General features: G+C 29.7%; 1 protein-coding gene across 5 annotated transcripts in view; it reads left to right on the top strand.

Annotated features, from left to right (window-relative positions):
• The window catches only part of Plap (phospholipase A2 activator protein), a 73,491-nt gene that overhangs the window by 34,346 nt on the left and 13,325 nt on the right, over positions 1–25,820 (top strand). For 4 of the 5 annotated variants that reach the window (XR_012758188.1, XM_075378449.1, XM_075378452.1 and 1 more), the window contains exons 9-13: positions 1,707–1,778; positions 4,128–4,214; positions 8,541–8,684; positions 14,808–15,088; positions 20,249–20,544. Coding sequence is in view for 4 of the 5 variants with exons in the window: in XM_075378449.1 (XP_075234564.1) it covers positions 1,707–1,778; positions 4,128–4,214; positions 8,541–8,684; positions 14,808–15,088; positions 20,249–20,544 (880 nt within the window). In the remaining variant the exon portion in view is untranslated. The remainder of the gene's footprint in view (positions 1–1,706; positions 1,779–4,127; positions 4,215–8,540; positions 8,685–14,807; positions 15,089–20,248; positions 20,545–25,820) is intronic. The other variant, XM_075378451.1, reaches the window with a different exon arrangement.

Raw genomic sequence — 25,820 nt, 5'->3', positions numbered from 1 at the left:
ATATTGTGTTTTCAGGTCTTTTATAAATAAAATCAAACAAGATTTTTTTAAATTTTTCCCTTTAGATTTTCCCATTTCTCTAACCCACCAATACGATCGACTGTTGTGTACATTTTTGTTTACAGTACAATAATTTTTATAATAAATCTTTCTTTTATGTAATTTGTGAAAATGACAAAAGAATGAGTGTAGTTTCTTGGTTATGTTGGCATGCTTGATTTTATTTTTGTTAACATATTTATTTTTTAAATTTAAAGGAAATAGTGTTAGCCATAATTTGTATGTAATAATTTTTTTTTTTAATGAAGACAATAGCAATTTTTTTGGAAGGAATATAATTTAAAAATTTATAAAAACAATCCACTAACAACTGTATTTAAATGGTTATAACTTATAAAAACAAAATAAGCACTCCAGTCTTATAATTTTCATATCATCTAAATTTTAGTTATTTTGACATATGATAATCAAAAATTAAAAATTTAACTTTTTGGGTTTTTTTATTGTTGAATGATGAGTGTCAAATATGCCTTGCTAGATTTGCCAGATCAAAGGTTAAAGTGTTTTCTTGTAGTCCTTGTCTTGATTTTTAATTATGAGTTATTATTGATGTTAGTGCAATAATAAAAATATTTTACATAAAAAGTAGTAAATTATTTTTTTTTTTATTGTTTATATTCGTTAGCATATTGTAGAGTCTGAAGTCTATGTTTGGGTAAAGCCTCTTAATTAATTCTGACTGGCCAGTCGGTTTAGTTTAAACACTTTAGCAATTTTGAATTCAATTCCTAACAAGGATTGTTATTTCTACCTTATTTCATTTTCCTCATTAAAATTCATGGATAAACATGTCTGAGGTTATAATAAAAATAATAAAATTTCTCTTAGCACATGTGCATATACATAGATTAAATTAACTAGAGTCCTGGTTGTTTGAAACTTATTTGCAGTCGGATAATAGATAAAATGAAGAAGATGTGTAGGGTCACTTTGTAGCATTGATAACACTTAAAAACAGCTTCAGATGGAAATTTCTTGGACATTTTTGTTTTCTGAAAATATTATGTTAGTTTCAAATCAAGTAGCAAGCTTGAAAATGTTTCCATGTTATATTTACAATATAATAGAATGGTAAGGAAGATGGTTTCCCAAATCAAAAATATGCTACACTGTTGTTTAATTAATTTTTTTTTTTGGAGTGAATGCTGGTCAATATCTCAGTGCCAGTTACAGGTACTGTATAACTGATGAAGCAGTAGATGTTTCATCCACAAACTAGATTCTATAAAATCCAAAGTGAAAAGGTAATGAATGCTTTATAATAATCCCATGTCTCAAATGGTTTGGTCATATAAAAAAAAAAAAAACAAGATTCTGTAAGTGTTGCAAGAGTAACGACTTTGTTAGAGGAGATCAGACCCTTCTCCTCCAACCAACCAATGGGTCAGGGGTCAACAAAATGAGGTTAATGCTGATATGAAATACATCACTGAGAATGATGAATATAATTAGAGTACACATCAGATTAGCTGATGTCATTTATTCAGTGTTCGTAATGACTAGAAAGATGATATTTTTTGTTTTGTAATTTTTTAAATATTTTTTTTAAAGAATATCTATTTATTATATCTAAAGCACATTTACAATAAAAATACTAGTCATTTGAAAAACGTTGATGGCTTTTTTATTTATTGATGTTTGTGCAGGTGGTGCAAGGTATATCCCATCTTCAGATTTTAGTAATGCTTCCAATGTAACTAATGGAAATATTAAACCAGGTAATTTGCATGCATATAATTACAATGCATATACCATTGCAATACCTTCAAACTAAGAAAACATTTTTACTTTTGTAACATAACTATTTCTAACCTATTGTTAGCGCCGTAATAATCTTTTCTTAAAATGTTCTTTTTTCTCACTTGTATTTTTATATTCACAATTTTTTTAAATGTTGTTTATTTCCTTTATTTTTTTTTTAGTGCCTTGAAAGCTTTAGATTTATTCTAATTATTAAAGGTTATATCTGTGTTATCTTCTAGATAATTTTACACACATCCCTTTCATTTTCCTTACCACTACCTGTAGTTGTTTGTGCATAAAGTTTCATCCAGTATTTAGCAGTGTATTTATAGTATACACTACACAGTTTATTAGTCTTAATTTCTGAAAAATTTAATGAAGGTGATCTGAAATATAATGTTAATAAATTTTAGTTTAACCCTTTAACTACTGGGTCTCTTGTGTATTTTTACTCTCCTATGCCAGGTTGTTTTATTAGTCTTAATTTAAACGTATATAAATCTTTAATGATTATAATGAGTAATTTTTATATTATTCTTTTTTTGAAATTACAATATGTTTAAAAAATAATCATAATTTTTCTTTTAGAAAAATCTTTTTAATTTACTTATCTAATCCTTTTGTAACATTCAATGAAGATGGAATGCATACTTCACTTCCCTTTTCTGAGTTCAGTACTATATCACAGTTACATCGATCGAAATAACTCATTTAGACGGAAAAAACCTCTTGTTACCTGGACTTTTTTAAGTAGAAATGGTAAAGAGGCTTGTAATAAATGTAAAAAAAAGTAAATGCGTGAGCAGGTAGAGGGTTGAAAAGGAGTGAAAAACAGTATTATTGCAATTTCTGGTGAAAGTTTATGCCAAAAAATTTGTGATTATTTAAGACACAGAAAAGTATGCTTTCACCAAGTTTCGTCAAAATTAAATTGTTTTTGCAGAAATGAAAGATAAAAAATGAAAAAAAAAGATTTTTCACATTTTTCTCAGAAATTTTGAGGTTATGTTAAAAAGTGACCTCTACAAAAGCTGCAGATTTTTGTATGATCTACAAATTTGTATTGGAAAATTTTTTCTTTCAACCCCTTAAAATCACCCTTCCTTCACCTTCACTCACACATTTATTATTTTTTTTACATTTATTATAAGCCCCTTTACCATTTCCACTTCTAAAATTCCAGATAACAATTTTTTCTCTCTAAGTGTAATTTGGTTGTAGTAAGTTTGAGAGAAAAAATTTAATTTTGATATTTTCTAATTCAGTATTAGAATTTAGTAAAAACAACTCAATATCTATCGATAATGAGTGATCTATTAGATGATACTATGTTTACTGTTTACACTTTATTAAACAGCTGATAAGAACTCAAGTGATTTCAGTGCTGTAAAAAATAAAATTTTCTAATCATTATGTAATAGTTATAAAACACAATTGGCAACAATTCTAGGCTGTGGTATTCAAACTGCTGTTGTACATAATGAGTATAATACAGTTGGGAATATATTAATCGAGTTAACTTGATGGTTTTATATACTGTTTTATTCTATATTGAATAGTACAGTCGAGTTAATTCAGGTGTGGCCTATCACCAACATTCACTGAAGGAATCAATATGCTTGGGTGGGTCCAATGGTTAAAGGCTGTTAAAAACTTTAATTTTTATTCCTAACAAGATTTCGGATAAACAAAAATGAAAGAAGTGATTTAAAACTATTTTCATCTTGAAAAATTATTGACTAAATTTTTATTATATGGACTTTAAAATCAGTATGGATTTTATGGAATCATAGTCCAAGATTTCCAAAGTTTTAGTCAAGAGCACTTTTTAAGTGATACAAGCTTTAATTTATGTTTTTTAAAAGGTTTTGGGTAGAATACAAAAAAATAGTGAAAACTGTTTTTCATGAGAAGTTGGAAGAACTTGGTCTGAGATTAAAAAAAAATATTTTTATAAAAATTAAATGTAAACTACACATGCTTTAATTTTTTTTTCATATAATGATTTTAACAGGATTTAAAATAAGTGACCAAAACTATTCTATATATATATATATCTCAAAAACAGATGCCATCCGCAAGCATTTTATTGAAATGTTGTGAATCGAATCATTTCTTTTGACATACAATTTTTAACAATGGCCTGAAAATCTCATTTTTATTAAATATTAGTTGTCTCTTAATTTATAAAGTTATAGATAAATAAAATAAGGATATTAGATATGAAAAAAACCATCTTTATATGATAAGAATGTAAAAAGGTTTTTAAAATTTTCAGAAATTTTTATCTAGATTCAGATAATTTTACTATTATTTTTTTTCAGACTTACAGCAGTCACCTCTTCAATCAAAATTATTTCCTCAGACAACATATTTACGATTTGATCATGGCAATTTAAAATTAATATTAGGTAAGATTTTTTTTTTTGTGAAAATAAATATTTTTTTAGATGATAAAGTAATCTTCTATAATTATTTTGCAGATCATATACATTAACTTATTTCATCATTCAGTACTGACCTTGTTTAATTAATAAGTATTTGAAGATATGATAAAAAAAGTAGCTCTAGGAGAGTATGGAATCAGCATTGGAAGAAATTGTATAAAATTTGCAAACGACATGGTTTGGTTTTTTTTTTTATGAAATGAAGCTCAGGATATTTAACAAATAATTTCTAAGCTAGAAAACACTATACTGAATGTAAAATGATAATGTTGGGAAAATAAAAATAATTATGATAGACTGGAGTAAGTTAATAATTGCCTACAGAAAGGAAGAAGAATTGAAAAGGAATAATAGTAGAGATTCTTAGGTACCAATGTAACAGAAGATTATAAAAAGTGATAAAAAGAATTAGATAACTGCTAAGGAAACAATTAGCAGAAAATAACAGTTAATATTAGAAAGGTGAAGTTAAACTTGAAGAACTGTCATGTGAAGTATTATGTAGTTCTGTATGATTGTGAAAAATGGACACAAAGAAAAATGGAAGAAGAAAGACTGGAGTTTTAGAAATATTAACATGGAAAAAATTAAGAAATAATGAGGAGAGTGAACAAGATAGAAACTTAATCAAAGCAATTTAGAATAGGAAAGCTGGAACATATCATGAAAAGACATGGGTTGATAAAAACAGTGCTAAAAGGAACCAGTTGAAGATACAAAAAAGATAAGCTGGAAAATTGTAACAATTATTTATGTTCAGGAAAGAAATGGGAGCTATCAGCAACTCAAAAATTTAGCTGGCAACAGAAAAAAATGAAGGAGAAAAAACCATATGACAATGTTGATGATATATAGAACAATTGAAAAATGTTAAGTGAGCTACTACATAGATAACAAGAACAGCATTTCAATGTAAAAAAATGAATGAACCAAAAAGTAATAAATTATTACTTTACATTAATGCATGAAAATAATTACATTAAATAATTGTGATGAAACTACATACAGATAATAAATGAAATTGTAATTTTAAAGGTATTAATAATTAAATATTTCAGTACGCTGTATTTGTTGATGTTAATATTGTATTAGTTGAAGTTAATGTTGAATGAAATTATTCATAAATCACAAACCTTAGATATTTTCTTCTGTAATATTCAGCATATGTGACTTTTTCATATGAGAATCATTTAATAATTAACGAGATAAATGACTGTAGAAAAATTAAAATTTATTTATTACAGTAAAACTAATGCTACTTTTCAACATACATGGTTCCCACAGGCAGGAAAAGCCAGGCATTTTTAGAAAAAATCAATGCAAAAAATTCCAGGGAATTGCATTTTAGAGTTGGCTTTATCATTAACAAATCTCTTCTAGTGGAGAATTTGCACAAGAAACAATAATTTATTAACGAAAAGTTGTTGAGGCAGTTATAGATGCTTGGGGGCAAGAAGAATGTTTTCATTACCAAAAAATGCTCACTGCAGTGAGAAGCTCTAGAAAACAATATGAAGAATGTCGTGTAGAAACAAGAAAAATTTCTTTTAAGAAGAAAAGAATAGAGCCCTGAAAGGAAAATGCAAGCAGAGATTAAAAAACTGGAAGAAGAAAGAAAAAATGTTGAGATCTACAATCTTGGGAGAAGAATAGAGTAGAAGATAGCTGCTAGGATTAAACTTTTACTGAAAGGGCAAACCATTAGGAACCTAAAGATATTGAAGAAAAGTTGCCCCATGTTTTATATGTACGTAGTAATACATATGTAATGAGATCTCATGTTATTGTTATTATTTATTATTATTATGTTAGAATAGTAATGACAAATTATTTTTCAAGTAAATGTTTTGTTTTTTTGTATAAAATAAGGTGTTCTTTTCTAATTTTCTTATCTGTATTACTTTTAGTCTCAGTGATTTTAGTTTTCCGTTAAGTTGTGATCATGCATATATTCTTTGTTAAAATGAAATCTATGTTTGTTAGCATTTTTATATAAACCAAGTTATTAAACATTGTTTTTTTGTGTACTTCACAAAATAATATAGGCTAGTTTTCGTGAAAAATTTTTAAGCAATCTTAGGTGCAAGCCAATTATTTTTAAAAATTGCTTTGGTTTTTATTTCTAATTTGTGTTACTTTTAGTTACTATGATGTTCATTTTTATGCAAGAAATTTTTAATATTGTTTTTTTTTGTACTTTGCAATGTAATTTATTTAAAAAAATTTATCACAAAAAATAGCCTAATTTTAAATGCATATGTAAAAAAAATCATTAAAAAAATAAACTTTAAAAGTGAATGTAATTATAAATAAATAAAAAAAGACTTGATTCGGCAGCTGTGGGGTTGGTGGAGGCAGAAAAAAATATATATATATGTATATGTATACTTATAATTTTTTTTTTTTGTATAGTAAATGGCAGAAACGTAACATTATGCAATTAAGGAAATTTTTACTAAATTGGTTAGTAAAAGTCAGGAAAAATGAATCTTAAAATTTGATGGGGATCCCTGGCATAATTCCCAGCTACATATAGTCACTTATCTTTCATCTTTCTATGAACTTTCTTATTCCAGTGGTAAAGAATTGTTCACCTTGGTGTCCGAGTCATTCTTACACTGCATCCTTGATTCGCTCATTTTTTCCAAACTTGTGCTACGAAAAAGCTGCGAATGTTTAATGATAATTCAGGTTATCATGGATAATAATGGAATTGACAATGTCAATACACAGCAAATTGCAGCTATTTCCCAAATTTGTATGTACCTATCTTTAAGAATATTAATGCAATTTTGCAAAATGTCAGTCAAAACTTCCACTGGTCGTCTGCTATGATGAAAATTGATGACACTTGTTCTACACGATTCAAATTGTTCAATCTTACAAAAATTTGTAAATACACTTTTTACAACACTGGTTTTAACATCTGCAAGTGAATTTCAGCTGGTTTTACAACTTCAGAAAATAAAAAACTTATCACAGCGTGCTACTTTTGTGCATTACTAACTTCAAGCAGAGCCGACATTTTGAATTAAACAAAAGTGGTTAAAATGGAAATTCTTTTTGAACAGCTGGTATCTTCTACGTCAGGGGTGCTAACTTTAACATCACATTTCAGTTTATTCTTATAAATAATTTTTCACTGTTGCCATTTGTCTTTAATCATCGAAAGACTCTCATAATATTGTGATTCGTTTTTTAGTAAAAGAAATGAAAACTAGCTCATACTTCGGATTAACACTATCCAATTTTTATTTTAAGTTTTGAATTATATTTAAAATATTTCAATAGAATAAGTGTAATTTTTGTAAATTCATTATTGCGAAAGAAAGGAACTAATAATGGAGGAACCTCTGAAAATCAGTTATTCTTAAAAAATAAAGAATAAATTAATAAAAGTATGGTCATTTTTACTGCTTAAGATTTAATTATTAATTAATAAAACAGAGGAGTAATTGTAATGAATAGTTTAACAAACTCATGCATGTAGCTGATAATTTTATATGTGTATCATTTAGATAGATAAAACATGATAGAGTAAAGATTTTTTGCTATTATTACATTATTTATGGAAAACCCAATTACAGTTTGAGATTTAATCTGGCTTACCGTTTGTGTAAAAGTTATTAATCAAACCCTTTGATCAAAGAACACCAGAAACGTGGATAATCATACAGTACAGTACGGTACAGCAGGTATATAAGATTATCCAATTATGTAACAATAGCTTTACCCTGCCTGCATTGTTTTTACTGGAAATCATGTCATTACAGATTTGAAACTCCATTTCCTCTTTCAGAAAATTCAGAGATCTAAAGATGGAGCCCTGATCATCAATCATAGAAATCTAAAATCTGTAAATTAGCCAGATTTCAGATTAAGTCACAATTTTCTATCATTGATCAGGATTCCATCTTTAAATCTGTGAATTTTTTGAAAGAGGCAATAGAGATATTCATATATCTTAATCTATTTTGAAAAAAACCTGTCAGCAAATTTAATACAAAAATAATCTGGGCACATATTTACAATCCCAATTTGATGTTCTATCTGTAAACTTTATTGCTATAAATTTGAAACTCTTGACTGATCCTCCAAGATAGTTTGAAGAAAATGTGCTAAGTATCCCCTCTTGTAATTCTCACTTCCTCATTTTAATGCATAGATTTGTGAATTGATTGATTTTATTTATCTTTGAAAATAAACATATTTATCATAAAATATCTGTTATTCAGAAATTATTTATGCAATTTTTGATCTATTTATGATGTTATTTATTTTATTTTTTAGAAAAATTAGAAGAATTTAATAAGAAATCTAATAATGGAGTTGAAGGAAAAAAACTTCAGTCAATCATACAATTAGCTGACATTTCATCTCATCCTTCAGATGATGATTTGAATACATTAAAGCAGTTACTTCACTGGTCACCTGGTAAGTTTTGTCTTTACGTATTACATTGTTTAAAAACTAAGAAATTATTAATCTGTATTGTCAGTTTCATTTTTTATGTAGATTTAAATGTAATTACACCTGTTATCCAATAACATTTGACATTTTTAAAACATTTATTTCATAGAAAGTTTTGTACATCTTTATGATCAAACTGATCTGGAGGAATTAAGTTTAGTTAATCTAAAAATTCTGTTCACAGCTGTTTTTTCAAAGGTTATTTAACTGATTTTTCAATAATCAAAAAATTATGCCGTAACTATGTTGTTTATTACCTTTGTTTAGTTTATTAGCTCAAATGTTTTTTTTAATAACCCTGGGTTATTTATTCTTTTTTATTTTTCCATTTTGTCTGCCTTTTTTAATGAAAACCTAATTAAAAAAAAAATCTCCTCCCTTAATATCAAAGAAATCACTACTAAGAAAAAGCAAAAGTAAGATAAGTAGAATCAATTACAGTTTCTTTATTAAATTCAAAAAGTTTAACTCAAATGTTAAAATATTAGACCGGGCTGGTTTAATGATTAACTTGTTACAAATCAGTTGTTTAATAGCTGATTTTTGAAGTCGAAAGTTCTGAGGTTCAAATCATGGTAAAAGTTAGTTGCTTTTATACAGATTTGAATATTAGACCATGGATTTTGTTGGTACTTTGGTGGTTGAGGTTCAGTTAATACATGTCTTAAGGAATGGTCGGCCTAAGTCTCTACAAGACTACACCTCATTTACATGTCATACATATCTTCCTCTCCATTTGGGCCATGGAAGGGGGGGTTTCTTATTGTTCCACTAATTGCTCTTCATCAGGGCTAGGAACGGAGGGGTTTGGCGACCGGAAGCATCACAAGGCAGGTGTCTTCCTCTATGGGGTTGGGATGTTCCACTAAGTTGATCACATTTCAATAAACCAATTAGGAAAATAAAAAAAAAATATTAAAAAATAAAATTAAATGATTACATCATAATGACATCTATAATCAAACATAATTTCATTGTGTTCAAAAAATCAAAGCTGTAATAAGCACAAAGGAAGACTAAAGGTAATTTAATTAGTAAGAATTAAACTAAATTAAGGTAATTTAAATAATGAGAAAAAACCAGTGGGAAGTGTGCATTCAAATTGAAAACACAAGAAAGTTATGACGTGATTTGTTTGAAATTTTTTTTTTTTGGCTCAGAGATTAAATATTGTAAAGTCTATTATCCCAAATTACAATTTTATTACGAATACTTAATAATATAATCTTTGCTTTTTTAATACTTTTACTATAAAAAAAGAGAATATATAACTCTACTTGCTGACCTTTTTTTTGTATTTCAGCTTAATTATTTAGAAAATTAATTTTATATATATATACACGAGGTGCTACCCAAAAGTTCGGGGAATTTGAATTTTGCACGTGAACCATTGCTGGTACGACCTGCTGACGCTAGATGTGGCTAGCAGTACTCTTTGAAAATCAGTGTTCCAACAGCTGTGATGGTGAGAGGCTGCATTGTTGACTTTCGTGCAGTTGTGTAACGTTGTGTTTTACTGCTTTGGCAAAGTTCTAAATGGCAGATTTTAAAGAGCAAAGAACCTGCATCAAATTTTGCTTCATGCTTAAAAAAACTGGTGCAGAAACCCATCACTTGTTTGTGGAAACATTTGGTGACAATGCTATGAGTAAAAGTAAAACTTTTTTGTGGTCAAACGATTCAAAGATGAACAAACGAAAGTCGATGACGATGAGCGTTCAGGAAGACCATCAACAATCGCAACACCGGAAAACATCGCAAAAGTGTGAGAGGCTATTGTTGCAGATTGTAGACAAACAATCCATGATGTTTGTGCAATCGTACAAATGTCATATGGGTCTGTGCAACGCATCTTGTCGGACAATTTGAACATGAGACGCATTGCTGCAAAATTCATACCGAGACTGTTGAACAGCGATCAGAAACAAAATCGCGTAGCTGTCTGTAGTGAATTGAAAAATTCAGCAAGAGATGACCCTAACTTCATCTCCAACATCATAACAGGTGATGAGATAAGGTGTACAGGTATGACCCTGAAACTAAGCAGTAATTGTCGCAGTGGAAGTTGCCAAGTTCACCGTGGCCAAAAAAAGCACGCCAAGTTCACAGTAACGTGAAGTCCATGATGATTGTTTTTTCCGACATCAAAGGCATTATCCATAAGGAATTTGTTCCTCTTGGCCAAACTGTCAATGGGATGTTCTATTGTGAAGTTTTGAAGCGTTACATGAAAGCATTAGGTGCAAACATTCAGATCTGTGGGATAACAACAGTTGGGTTCTGCACCATGACAACGCGCCTGCGCACACATCACTAGCCATTTGGAATTTCTTGGCTTCCAAAAAGACGGTAGTGATTCCCCACCCACCCTATTCTCCTGACCTTGCCCTGTGTGACTTTTTTCTCTTTACGAAAATAAAATTTCAATTGAAAGGCCGTCGTTTTAACACAATTGAGGAGATTCAGGAAGAAACGCAAAACGTGCTTCGAACACTTACACCCACAGACTTCCAGGGATGCGTGGAATCATGGGAAAAATGCTGGGATCACTGTATCAATGCCCAAGGGGATTACTTTGAAGGAGACAGTGGAAATTATAAGTTATGGTAAGCTATTTTATTTTTATGGTAAAATTCCCCGAACTTTTGGGTAGCACCTTGTATATCTATATATATTTTGTAACAGGACCAGTATAAAGAGAAAATAATAATGAAAAGAGGGAAATAAAAGGGATCCTTTTCTTAGAGTAACCGGTCCATTTAACAATTTGTTCTTTGTATTACAGACAATAGCTCCTCCAAAAGCTGTTGTTTTAGCAGAAGGGTTACTCTACTGGAATAAGAATTTATAGAAAAACATAAGGGCACAAACGATGAAAATTATTATGCTTCCAGCAATTAAAGGGATGAGTTAGGTATTGATTCTGCAGACTAAGAAGGGGTATTGACAGTGACCAGTGGAGAGAGTGAGTATGAGGCCGTGTTTGGTGCAGTTGTGTAACAAGTAATAATAGTAAGTAGTTTTGCAAGCCTGAGTTTGACGTGGTTGCAGTGACAGCAATATCTGTAAGCATGTGGAAACAACTTGTGAAGAGTATGTCATGAGCATTCCATTGTGGGCAGTGGGTGAATGCAGGAAATTGTTTGGTGAGTTATTAATAAACAGTAGTGAAAGTGGCAGTCATTAATAAAGTGTAGTGTATTCTTTTATAAAGTGTAAAAGTAATAATACTTGTAAAAATCGAATTGTATGAAGTTTAGACTTTTCTAGTGTTATCTTGTTGTTAATGCAATATTAGGTTCTAGTAGTCATTATAATGTTTTTAGTAAATTGTACTGTATTCTGTTTTTTTTTTATTTTAACTGTTATTAAACAGATCTTAACCTTTTTATTTGAATTACTATTTTGTAGGTTATATATACATATTGTTATTATTATTGTAATCGTTATTTTTAATATTTATTTTGTTTATATGTCTCTAGAGCAGCGATTCTCATCCTTTTTAGCTCCACAACCTCCCCTCCAGAAAGTAAAAAAAATATATAATTAATATTTTGCAACCCCCAACCCCAACCCAGTTAAAACTATTTAGCTGCTGCTGTTTGCTAAACTGCAATGCAATGGGCAAAAAGAGAAAAATCTCTTCTTTTCCATACAGAAGTCAGGTGGTTATCATGGGGGAAAGCGTTAACCCAGTTACTGGAATTGCAAGATGAATTAATAATATATAAAAGCACCATTCTTAATGTTTTTACAGAATAATGAATAAATGTTGCTGTTGGCTTACTTACCTGATGTATTTTTGCATTTAAAAAACTTGATTGTGAATTTACAAGGACATGATGAAAACATTTATTAATGACAAAGTTTATGCTTTCATTAAGAAGCTTTTGATGATATCTGGATTATACATTTTCAAAGCAAAAATTTTGATATGTTTCCACTACCTTCCAATTATATTGAGAAAAATTTTGATAAAGAGACACTATTATTTACAACAGTTCAGATAGCATGAAGATGCATTTTCATGAGCTAAAAATTCAGTTGACGGAGTATTTTCCAGAAGATAAAAATGATTTCTCAATTGGACTGAATCCATTAAGTGAAAATGTTGTTGCAGCTGCTAGGTTACCAGTTGAGATTCACAACCACCTCATAAAAATTTCTGGCGATAAAAATGTTACACTACAGTTCACATCTGAAGATTTAGTACCTAAATCTTGTTGCAAGTCAAAATGTACCATTTTGACTTGCTCGTCAAAGTGTATATGAAAATTTTGTCACAAAAGCATTGAAAATATTAATCCCTTTTACCAAATCTTATCTCTATGAAAAGGGTTTTTTTGTCTGTGGTTGCGCTAAAAAATAAACATAGGAATCATCCTTTATCACTTGAAAATAATTTGCTTTTGTGTGTTTTTAATATAGATCTGCCACTTATGGAGAAACTTTTAAATGAAAAACAAACGCAACCATCTCATTAATTTATTTTTCTTTCATATGTACTTAAATGTAATTAAAATGTTTGTAACAAATGATTTTTTTTTCTCATAAAATGATTTCATTATTGTTTACATGTAGAGTTGTAGGCTGATTTCACGACCCCCCCTTTATATCACTTACCCCCAGGCTGATAAATGCTGCTCTAGAGTAATAAATTGTGTTTATAAGAAATTTTTAGTTTGTTGCTCTCTAAAATTCTCATAGAACTGCGAGCATGCGACAAGATATATATATATATATATATATTTTAATGCTTAGAACCCCCCCCCAAAACAGACCACATGTAGTACACACTGGAGATCAAAGGTTGTTTCTTATCTGTCAACCTTAATATGTCAAGTTTCATAAGCTCTGCTAGTTTGAATTATTTTACTTGCTCATTTTTATTGTTATTACTTTATTTTTTGTTTTATATTAATGTAGTCATTTCTACATCTTATTAAAATGATATGTCATATTATATATTGTAACTTTCTAATGTGTGTTTTAGTAAGAATTCAGACTGTTTCATGCACACTTTCATTGGTTTCATATTTTAAATACCTTCATCCTCTTTTGTGTTCAGTATATTTTAGAATTTTTAAATCTTGAAATGATTTTTTTGATTCGAGATGTTAAAATTTGTTTTTACATAATTTTTATGGAAATAATTTTTAAAAAATACATTGAGGGATATTTCTTTTAAATAATGCAAATAAGATATTTTAATTTGTAATTATAAACAGCAAATATATTAAAAAAAAAAAAAAAGAACAAACAAATAGGGGAAAAATGGATCAATAAGGTTAAAATTAAAAAAAATCAGTCATCTATCTGTTTGCTGTCTTATGCATGAAAATAATTTGAAAGTGCTTATGAAATTTAGAGAACAGAAACTGAAGCTAAAAAATAGATTAATCAATGAAAAAAAGTATAATAAAAACAAAAATTTGTGTCTCTTGGAAAACAGAAAAAAATTATTGCAGGGTAAAAATTCCTCAAAATAATACATTCAATTAGCTGGGAATGGTAAACATAGCAAGGTAATGTAGACTTTAGTGAAGTGCTAAAATCCAATAAAGACCTACAAACATTGTCCATATACCATACACCTGATCCATGGTGCACAACAACATATGTATGTTACAATGTATGTACAATAACATATGTATGTTCAGCTGCAAAGTGTTAAAATATTCATGAATATTTGTTTATTTTCAAAGTTTTGTTATTTATGTATTTTGACTTCTTTTTATACATGGATGTCTCTGATAGTGCAACCTTGTGATTATCTTATATCGATTAGTAATGTTGAATTTTTTTAGTTGTCCCTAAATCAGTCCGTGGCAGAGTGGTAACATTTCTTTCTTTTACCAGAAGGTTTTGGATTCAAATCCCACCCATACCTGATTTCATTTACCTCTTATTGTCAATATAAACAGTAATCATAGTCGATACTTGTAATTTCTTAAATAAAAAAATTAATTATTTGTATGTAAATATGTTTTTATTTTCCAGAAAACCAATTACATTGGTTATAATTTTATCGATTTTATAATTATAATCTTGTTCACAGTTTGATCAGTTTAATTTTCTTCTTTACAGAAATTTTATTTCCTGTATTAGATGTTTTAAGATTGGCAATAAGAAATAGTGAAGTGAATGCTTCATTATGCGGTGGTTCATCTGGTGAATTAATATTAAAAACGTTAAAACAGCATTTAGATCCAACCGCTCTGCCTGCGAATCAGATGCTAGCAACACGTACATTATCTAATATGCTTCTACATCCGACTGGTGAATCATTATTATTAGATAATCGACAGCCTTTATTAGAAATACTCACATCCCTTTTGTCTAGTTCAATGCCTAATAAACAATTACAGGTAATTTTTTTTTATGTTAATAAATTTTTGTTAATTATATGTAAACTTAAGTCAAAACAGATGTGTTGATTTCATGAAACCGATCTCTATGTAAAGAAGTTTTTTCATAAAAAAAAAGGTTTTTTATTATAATTATTTTGTACTGTTTCATACACTTAAAGTTTTATAGTTCATTTTGTTTAATCTAAGATCTACTAGTTGTGTGAAAATGCCATTAATTTATAACTGTCGACAGAAATTTGTACCAGTAGTGTTCATATTTTTGTATAATTATAAAATTAAACTGTATTTGTTATAAAATCCTGTTTTTATAGTGAATAACTATTAAAAACATATGAACAGTAGGGATGGGGAATGAACTGTTATACCAACTGGTAGATCATGTTATTAATTTTCATTCCTGTATTAACGTTGGTATTTTTATTTCTTTTATTGCTGAATTGTTTTCTGTAGATTTGAAAAAGTGAAGAGGCTGTCATGTTGACTTAATTTTTTTTATTACATAATATGATATAAAAGCTAGAAAGGAAAAGAAAAAAGCTCGTTGAAATACAGTGTGTTTGAAAAGTAACTATTCACCTACATGGTGGCAGGAATTCTCTTTACGCTAGTTACAATATTATTAGGATACGTGCAACTTACCTTCTATGGATCTAAAACATTTGTGTAAGTTCTACCATGTTTAAAGCACAGCTGAATACATCTCCATGTTTAGTTGTTCATCCGCAACAGCATATCAGGGGCGATCATTTTAAATGCTGACCAAACGGCATCTTTTAACTGTTCATTGTTGATGTATCAGTGTTTTCAGGCCTCTTTTTTTTTTTACAAAACTCCATTGTGCATTGTCTAGTATGGTGAGGTCAGGACTTCTTGCCAGCCAAGGCAATGGAGCTAATAACTCTTCTGACCCACATCCGATCCAGCAATTCAGAAAAATTTCATTGAGGTGTCTATGAATACTCAAAGCAAGATGCACTGGAGCGCTGTCTTGCTGAAACATAATATCAGCAATCCCTTTTGCCACTAATTGTGGAATCAACCACTCGTCAGTTATTCTCAGAGTAACTGTACCATCGAAAAAATAAGGACCAAAAAGATGTTCAGCTATCATCCCAGCCCAAAACATGAGGCGGATGGTGTTCGATTTCCTAAAAAAAGTGAGGGTTTCTTTCATTCAGAAAAACATTTCAGTTATGAGAGCTTCAATAAAACGCATACTCATCTGGGAATTTGACGTTCTTTTTATCGTTTGTACTTGAAAAGGGTTCAAGCAATAACTGACATGCATAAACATGTTGATCAAGGTAACCTTAGTGACAATGGCCAACGATAATAGTGACAATGATCACGCAACTGATTAACTGTGACTGGACAAAAAATTTTAATTTCTGCAGAATGTTTGCGTGTTGATTTCACTGATGATCTTTGAATTGATGCCTCCACAGCAGCACACGTCTCAGCTCAACTGCTTGACCTCCCTCTGCGTGGCACATCAAGAACACTTCCTGTTGCAAAAGCCTTCTTTTTCCATGTCATTAATGTTTATAACGATTGTAACGATTTCCCAAAACGCACAAAGAAGTCATTCATAATGTTCTTCAATGTTTTACCAGTGTGTGGACATTTGTGGACCCACACACAAGCTAACAAATGCTCTTCGACAGTGAATGCACTCATATCCACCATCATTCCACACTCAACTACAACTAAGGTGATCCCACCACAAATATATACACTGGACAATCTTCACTATGGCTTAACCTCCCCACCTTTTCCAGCAGCAGTAAGCGATGTTAGTGGTGAGAATTGGCAACAGCAGAGCCCAATTAAGCTGGATTTATTACAGTGTAAAAGGACTTCCCACCCACCCATATATAAACAATGATATGTTGAGAATTGTATTCCATGTGCTGTGAGTAATGTTTTCTAAAAAGGTTGATAATTCTGCATTGTGTCCTGAGCTAGTCAGGTTGGTGTTCTTGAGTTCAATGGTTCCAGTCTTGTTCATTGTATGCTTGTTACCTTTGAAAAATTGAAACTTTGTCTTTCCATTTGTATTCAGAATGGTGTGCAATGAATATTTCTCATTAAATATGCTTTCTGTAAGTATTTGTATGCACAGACAATGAACACCAATTTTCCGTTAGATTTCCAGGTACACTGGTTCCAAATGGACGTAGTGTAAGAGCACTAATCAAGAAATTTAGGGATACAGGATCTGTAAAGAATTATGAATGAACTGGCAGACCACCAGTACTCACTGAAGATAAACTACATGACATATCAGCTGCTGTACAACATATTCCAACAAGTCAATGAAACAGATGGTCCAATATAAAAACGTTAGTGTTACTACTGCACACAAAGCAGTTTGTAAGCTCAGTCTCATCCCATATAAAGTAAAAGCAATTCAAAAGTTACTGGCCATAGAGTATGAAAAGAGAATTCAGTAATATGAATAGTTTCAACAGTTAATAGCAGACAAGTTCTGTTAATATTTTTATTATATACTTTTTTACTAATAAGGCATGGTTCCATTTATTAGGCTATATACACATACCTGACTTCGCATTTATTGTCTGCCAACAACCCACATGCCGTACATGAAATTTCTCTACTTGACCAAAAGATTGGGGGGTGGATTGCAATATTCAGGAGAAGAATAATTGGTTCAATATTCTTCACAGAAACAATAAATTTAGTTTGTTACTGTGAAATCATTCACCTGTTCATGGGAGAGCTAATTAAGGACGAAATTAATAACGCTTGAATTCAACAAGATAGAGAGACCTTACATACAGCCAGGCAGTCCATGAAGTTACAAGAGGTTTTCAGAGAAAAAAAAAATCATTATAGGCATATATAATACTTTTATATCTCAGTGCATTTTGTTAACAAACAAGACATGTCGTTCTTTGAATAAAAACAAAATATTTTTCCTACATTTTAGTACAAACACCATTAAAATTATTGCTAAAAATTGTTCTTGATCCTAGAAAAAAGTGGTAAAGTGTTATTGCTATTAGTTGTAACATTTTTTTTTTATTATCTTTTGTTTTGGTTTAAATGAACATAAATAATATTATAAATTAATTTTAAAGCTAACTTTTTGAATTATTTTTCTTATACTAAGCCTATTAGAATTGATTTTATGGAAACAAAAATTTGTTTTTGTAATCAAACGTATGGGTTACATGGTATGGTACATTTTATGGAGTGTGTATTGTATTGGTTACTTATCTAATATTTCAGGATATTTGAGCTCATAAAAATAATTTATTATCAGAAAAGAGTTTTTTGGTGGCACAGTGCAAATCTAAATTTATTTTATTCTGTTGTGATTACTTTGTTTCACAGCAAAGGGATAATGATGTTAAAAGTCTTTGTGCCCATTTAGTTTATAACTTATTATCATCAACCTGTAATGAGTTTAGTAGTAGTAGTAATAATTCATGTACAATGTCACTCACTTTTAAAGATTCATCATTCAGTTTCAACTAATTTAGATTGTTATTGGAATCATTTCTGTTTTCATGCATTTTTCTTAGGACTGCAAGATTTTGACTTAAGATGTAGGTAGACATAAAAAGTAGTAAAACTCCATATTTTGTTTTTTGTTTTTTTTTTTTGATATTTCATTAAGAAATGGCCAAAATGACATTTAAATATATAAAAATAATAATAATTTTGGCATTTTATTTTTAGAGATCATCAAAAAGTAGAATAGAAATAAGTGTATGAAGAACCAACCTCATGTCTTTTGAGAAGTTGGTCAAAGTAGCCCAAAATGTATATAAGTAAGTAAAACATATATTTTGTTTAAACGGTATTCTACAAATATTTTAGTGCCACTTTCAAGGAAGTTTCAGCCTTTTAACTTTGAAGTCAGTAATTCTGACTGCCTTTTAAACAAATTAAAATTACAAAATAGATCATTAAGTTCTACTTAATTTTGTGAGGTACAGTGCTCTCACCTTGGAAATTTAGATCCTTGTCTTTAGTTTCTAAATCACTATAGTCTTCTTCATCATCAATTTTTTCTTCTAAACTCAATGTTTCTGGCGGAACTGGAGTAGGTAACTCTTCACTGTGTGAAATAGGTTTTATAGCTGAAGAAAGGCTAGAATATGCTACAAATTTCTTGAATTTACTTTCGATGCTTTGGATTTTTGTAAGTCTGTTGAGTTGTTCTTAGACTGTCTACACACAACAGGAACACCAAAAGGAATATCTTACGGTTTCCCATTTAGCCAACAGTTTAGTAAAGTTTTACAAGAATTACAGCAGTTATGAGAGGCCTAAGATTTGTTTGATATCCTATTTACACTAGATAAGAGTTTATTTGATCTTTTAACTAGAGTAATATTTCTTCTTTGAGATTTAAAAGTTAATTCACCACACACAAGGCAAAAATTGTTAGGATGATTTATATATTTATAACTAGGAGACTTTTTTATATAAATTACTTCCATAAAAACCAATATGTATTAAGCTGAACTAAAACAATACACATCTATATCAGTAAAAGTATTAATAAAACAGAAAACCAAACTTGTGAAGATATTCATGAGAAAGCCATAACATAACTGATTCTCTGGTTCAAATTATTCCATATTAAAAATAGTTATTGAAATGATTATATCAGTTAAAATGGCATTAATAAAGGTTATTGATTAAATCATATTGTGTGAAAAATTTATTTTTCCTAGAAATAATGAGTCATAGTAAACAGTATCAATGCTGTTCTATAAAATAATACCATGTTAGTCGCACTACTCCAGATTGTTCCATTCTGAGCCATTTACAAATATCTTCAGACAATCTTCACATTTCATTATTAATATAAACATTGACTCGCAATAAATTTTTACATGTATATTAGTAGAAAAAATAAATTGTTTTAACAATTTTCATTTTTAAAAGTGATGGTTAACAAAAAAATGAAGTTTTTAGGAAGTGATATTTGGATTCACTGTCAAAAAATGTATTAGAAAATTATCTGTATAATAAAACTTGTAGACCACTGTAATTAAAAAAATTTCAAATAACAAGCATACATGCAAAATTTTAATTAATTTTTTTAAAAAAACCGAAATGTTTACCTTTGTCATATTTTTTTTATTTATGTAACACTAATTTGTGTTTTTTTTCTTCTAGATTGCTTTAACAACGATTTTATTGAATTTATCTATTGTTTTTATAAATAAAAAAGATTATTCAAGCCAACAATCAATTGTAAATTTATTAAATAAAGTTTTACCAACATGTTCAGATGCAGAAGCTCAATTACGTGGGTTGGTAGCACTGGGTACATTATTAGTTTCATCAAAAAATTTGACTTCATCTATTGATTCAATTACCGTTGATTTATTACATCAATTAGCATTACAAAATGATAGTAAGGATAGTAATAAAGTCGCCATTTGTTCGCAGCAAATATTAAATTTGATTATGTAAGTATTTAGATTTATTATTTTTGTTTAGTTTTTCTACTTACTATTTATGTTTTTTTTAATTTTAATTTTTCAAATAAGTAAAGTGAAATCATACACTATATATATACATATACATAAATATATCAGATTGTCATTAGAAATATTCATACAACAATTTTTATACTAGAAAATTATATATTTTTTTTTTAAAGTTAAATTAAGTATTAAATAAATGTATCATAAGAAGATTCGTAGTCAGCTATTATGAAGAATTCTTTTAAATTTGAAGTAATCTGGTGTAAGATTGTTACATAATTTAAGGAGTAATAATAATATATATTCTGTTAAACTGGAATAATGTTGGGCAATCCATTTTTGGTTAAATAATTTTTTATTTCATAATGTATACATTGCAATCTTTTAAACTAGTAAACAATATGCAACCCCTCCCCTGTGACCTAATGAGATGAGGATGATGAATAAATGTAAATGCAGTGTGGTTTTGTACAGACGTAGGCCAATCATTTCTGAGACATGGGGTTAATTGAACCCCAACCACCAAAATACACTGGTACCTACTGTCTAGTATTCAAATTCATATAAAACCAACAACCTTTATTAAGATTTGAACCTCAGAACTTTCGACTTCAAAATACAACAGCAATATAAAATAAATTCAGAATTAGTTTCTTACTTTTTCAGAAAAATATGAAACTAAGTTTGAATTTATATTTACGTTACTTTGTATTTATGAATGTCACAATTATAAAAATAATTAATTACATGAAAAAAATGTGTACATTAATTATGAAAAAAAATCATTTTGTACTGTAATGCATTAAACACTTAGACAACGGTATTAAAGTTCTGTACTGAGTGTTCTATTTATTGAATTTTTCAGCGGTTTTTTTTTAACTATCTTTTGAAATTGTATGTATAAAGATAATTTATTATTATTATAAGCCATTTTAAAACAAATTTCTTGAATTATTTACAGAGTTCCCCAGGCCTTGAAAGTCAGGGAATTTTGATTTAGTGAGGGAAGGTTTGGAAAAATCACCAGTCAGGGAAATTATTGAAATTTTTGAAAATTTCAGGGAAAACTTGAAAAATTTTATTTGAGCAGAAAATTTTCTAAATGATATACTAATATTAATGCTACAAATTAAGAGCGCCGCTCTCTGGTTAAAAAAATCCATTGAATCCAATCAAATTTTATTGAAATTTAATTGAATTGGACAGTGTTGTAGCCAAATCCTAATCAGTGAATTTTCAATAACTTTCAGCTGGATTTAACAGGTTACGGCAATGGACAACCAATCAAATCCAACCAAATTATTTTAAAATTAGATAAAGGTCTAGCCAGATCCCATTGAAATGAAATCAGTAGGATTCAATGGATTTTTAAGCAGAACTGCAAATTTCAAATACATATCTAACAATTTGCATAACAAATAAGTAAGAATTCTTGCTGGTAATAATTACATATATTGTGGGTGTGCGAGTACTCAAAGTTTTCAAGTAATTTTCAAGTTTAGTTGAGTATTTTAGAATAGAGTAGAGACGAGTTAAAAAAAAATTTTTAATGAGAAATATTTTAAGATTCATATATTCTCAGTCCTCCCAATTAGTTTCGTGAATAAGATTTAAAAATACTTCTCTACTGTGAAATATATTTTCATATTACATTGAAATTAATTTTGTATTGATGATATTGAAAAATATCACCAGCTTTTTAGCTTCCAAGTTGAAAAATCATAATTGAATATTTTATTTCGTTAACATGTTATGTTCCATATGAATATCATTGCGTATAATGGGTTTTTGAAATAAATGATTTAATTTTGAGTTATTTTGAACATTGTTTGGAAAAATATCGTTAGACTTCATCTATTTTATGGTTATTTTAGAGTCGGGAAAAATCAGTTTCAAAATTTTGCGGAAACTGTTATATTACACCTATTAGAATTGATTATATAAAAACAAAAATTTGTTTTTAGAATCAAATTGATGAGTTGTAACAAGGAAATGTTGTAATGAAATGAGATGTAAATTTTTTGAAACGATTACTTACTTAGATTTCAGGATATTTGAGTTTATAAAAATAATTTATAATAGTAAGAGAGTTTTACGGTGGCATGTTTATACAATCAACACTCTCCTTGGTTGAAAATCTAAATTTATTTTATTTTATGATGACATTATTTGCTCCACAGCAGAGACAATGATGTTAAACTTTTATAACCATTTACTATTATATTTAGCATATAACTCCTTACTGTCAACTAAAATGCATTCAATAATAGTAATGCATGCAGAATATCATTCTCTTAAAGATTCATCATTCAGTTTTAACTAACTTTTATTCATTACTGGAATTGTTGTTACTGTTTTTGTGCGCTTTTCTTGGGATTTGAAGATTCAAACTTAAGGATACAAATAGAACATTAAAAATTAGTAAAAGAAAGTGTCTTTAATTTTCTTATAAGGAAATTTGCCAAAATAATAGTGAATTTGCCAGTTAAAGTATAAAAATATTGAATTTCAGATACTCAGAAAGTAGAATAGGAATGTCTAAAGAACCAATCTTATGTCTTTTGGGAAGTTGGGTCAACATGGCCCAAAATTGTATGAGTAAATAGACATAAGTTTTATATAAATAAAATTATTCTTTTACAAAATTATAAAGTCTATTCTGTCAATGAAACCATTTGGATTCTTAACTGGCTATGAACAAAAAATAAAAAAATAAGAGGTTTTTTTGTAAGACCAACATTCATTAAGATAAAATGTTTAAAACATCAACATACACATCCAATATATTGCTGATAGTATGTTCACGTGAGACTAAAGATATAGCAAATGTATCACTACAGGTTATGTATAAATGTATCACTCTTCAAAACCAATAGTAATAGAAAAAGTTAGAAATAAACAAGTATTCTTTTTTTTTACATCATTTTTAACAATTTACTATATATAATACCAAATGTGTTTTTCAAAGTTGACAGTGGTTGCATCCAGGGTAAAGTTTTTTCTAAACTAGCGGTGAATTAATGAATGATTTAAAACTAAAAGAAAGAAAAAACTCACTGAGAAAAAATTTTATTTGTGGTTCTCTAAATAAATGCATAGTATTTTGCAGCTGAGCAAGTGTAGCTCAGCTGAATTATTAGTATTTTTTTTTTTAAATATAGTTGCATGCAAAATAATCCAATCGTAAATGTTATTTAATAGAAAATAACCATATTTAGAAAAAATATACCTGTACAATTTCTTACTCTCTAGTAATTAATATGTCCTTTATTCTTAATCGCTTCATGTTCATGATTTAGCATCGATTCAACAAGTGTACTACACATTTTTTTTTTTATTTCTTCATCATGAAGCCATACTGATATTATTGCTTTAATGAGGCCAATTTTTCTGGTACAATTCATTTTTGAATAATTTTTGTGACTATTGCCCAAAAATTTTCAATTGGGTTTAAGTTTCGGGAATTGCCTGGCCATAGGAGCGTTTTGATGTTCTGTTCTTCAAAACGTTTTCCACTCTTTTGGCATTATGGAATGATGCCAAATCTTGTTAGAACATTTTATTGGTTTGTGAGAATTTGTGTCACAATCCTTTCCTTCGGAATTGTGATACATCCATCACTTTTCAAAAGACCATCTGCTGGAAGTAATGAAAAACGGCCTTCAAATGTGAAAACAACCCAATACATTTTTTCTGGGTATGTTTAACTGATTGTTGGATATGACCCAGTGATGTATTTTCATCTGATGCTTTTCTTAAGTATAGAAACCCTTTGCCTGAACATAAAAATGTGACTCGTCGGAAAACATAACATTTTTCCAGTCTTGTCCAGATAACATGTACTTTGCCCCACAAGAGCCTCTTTTTGCTTGTTGCTGGTGCTAAAAGGTGCTTTTTAGCTGATCAACTAGCTTTTTGTAAAGCTGCAAGAAATTGGCATCTAACAGTTGTCATGTATAAATTTGTTCCATTGGCTGCTAATTTTTTATTTAAGTCCACATCAGATAATTTGTATTAGGCTTACTTTTTCTCATAATCATTTGTTGGAGTAGTTTTTCATTTACAGCCCCATTTGAGATGAAAAGGAACCAGTTTCATTAAATTGTTTTAAAATTGCACTCACTGTCCAAAGTCCAACAGCACAGAACCTATTTGTTATTACGAGGGTTATTTTTTCAAGATCCGATCGGTCACGAAATAAAAACACGTGCAAAAATCGATGAACCTTTGCGCATATATGTTGCGCAACGTCTCTAGTATGGCCTTCAATCACGCTGCGTCACTTCGTTTAGTTCTGAACACGCAGCAAGCACGTAAACATGTCTACAACAATAGGATCTTGCAATAGCAAGTGTGAAGTGCGTGTGGTAATTTGATTTTTTCAGGCCGAGGGGTGTAATGCAGCTGAAATTCATCGATGAATAAGTAAAGTGTACGGTGAAACTTCAATGAGTGAGAGCAACGTGCGACAATGGTGCAGGAACTTTAAAGCAGGACGTACAGATGTTCATGATGCAGGTGGTCAGGGAAGGAAGCGAGTGTCAACCAATGATCTCATTGACCAAGTGGATGAGGCAATTCGAGAAAATTGTCTGTTCACAATTTCTGTATTGAGTGATTCGTTTCCTAAAATTTCAAGGTCAGCTCTCTACACCATTGTGAGTGAGAGACTTCAATACCGCAAACTGTGTGTGAGGTGGGTTCCCAAGATGCTGTCCGACCATCACAAAACAATGAGAATGGACGCCTCCCTAACGTTTCTCCAGCGTACCACAATGAAGGAGAAGTTTTTTTGAACAAAATTGTCACAGGGAACGAGACGTGGCTCCATTTCAAAACTGAAGAAACAAAAAAACAATCCAAACAGTGGATGCATTCTCATTCTTCCAGTAAATCAAAGAAGTTCAAGCGAACCTTCCCCAACAGAAAGTGTATGGCTACTGTGGTCTGGGACTGGAATGGAGTTCTCTTGTTGGAATTCATGGAACATGGCACGACCATCACTGCAGCCTCATACTGCGTGACTCTTCAACGTCTATGAAGGGCGATTCAGAATAAGCAGAGAGGAATGTTGTCATCAGGCACTGTCTTTCTCCACAACAATGCTCAGCCGCACACTGCAGCTGTAACAAAGAAGCTCCTGCAGCGTTTTCGTCGGGAAGTGTTTGATCACCCACCATACAGCTCGGACTTGGCTCCATCTGATTTTCACCTCTTTGCTCACATGAAACGCTGGCTAGGAGGACAACATTTTGGCT

The sequence above is a fragment of the Lycorma delicatula genome, chromosome 11 (genome assembly GCF_047948215.1).
Source record: "Lycorma delicatula isolate Av1 chromosome 11, ASM4794821v1, whole genome shotgun sequence".
NCBI classification, from domain to species: Eukaryota; Metazoa; Arthropoda; class Insecta; order Hemiptera; family Fulgoridae; genus Lycorma; species Lycorma delicatula.
Note: the sequence above shows the minus strand (reverse complement) of the source record. Positions and strands in the feature narration are given on the sequence as shown.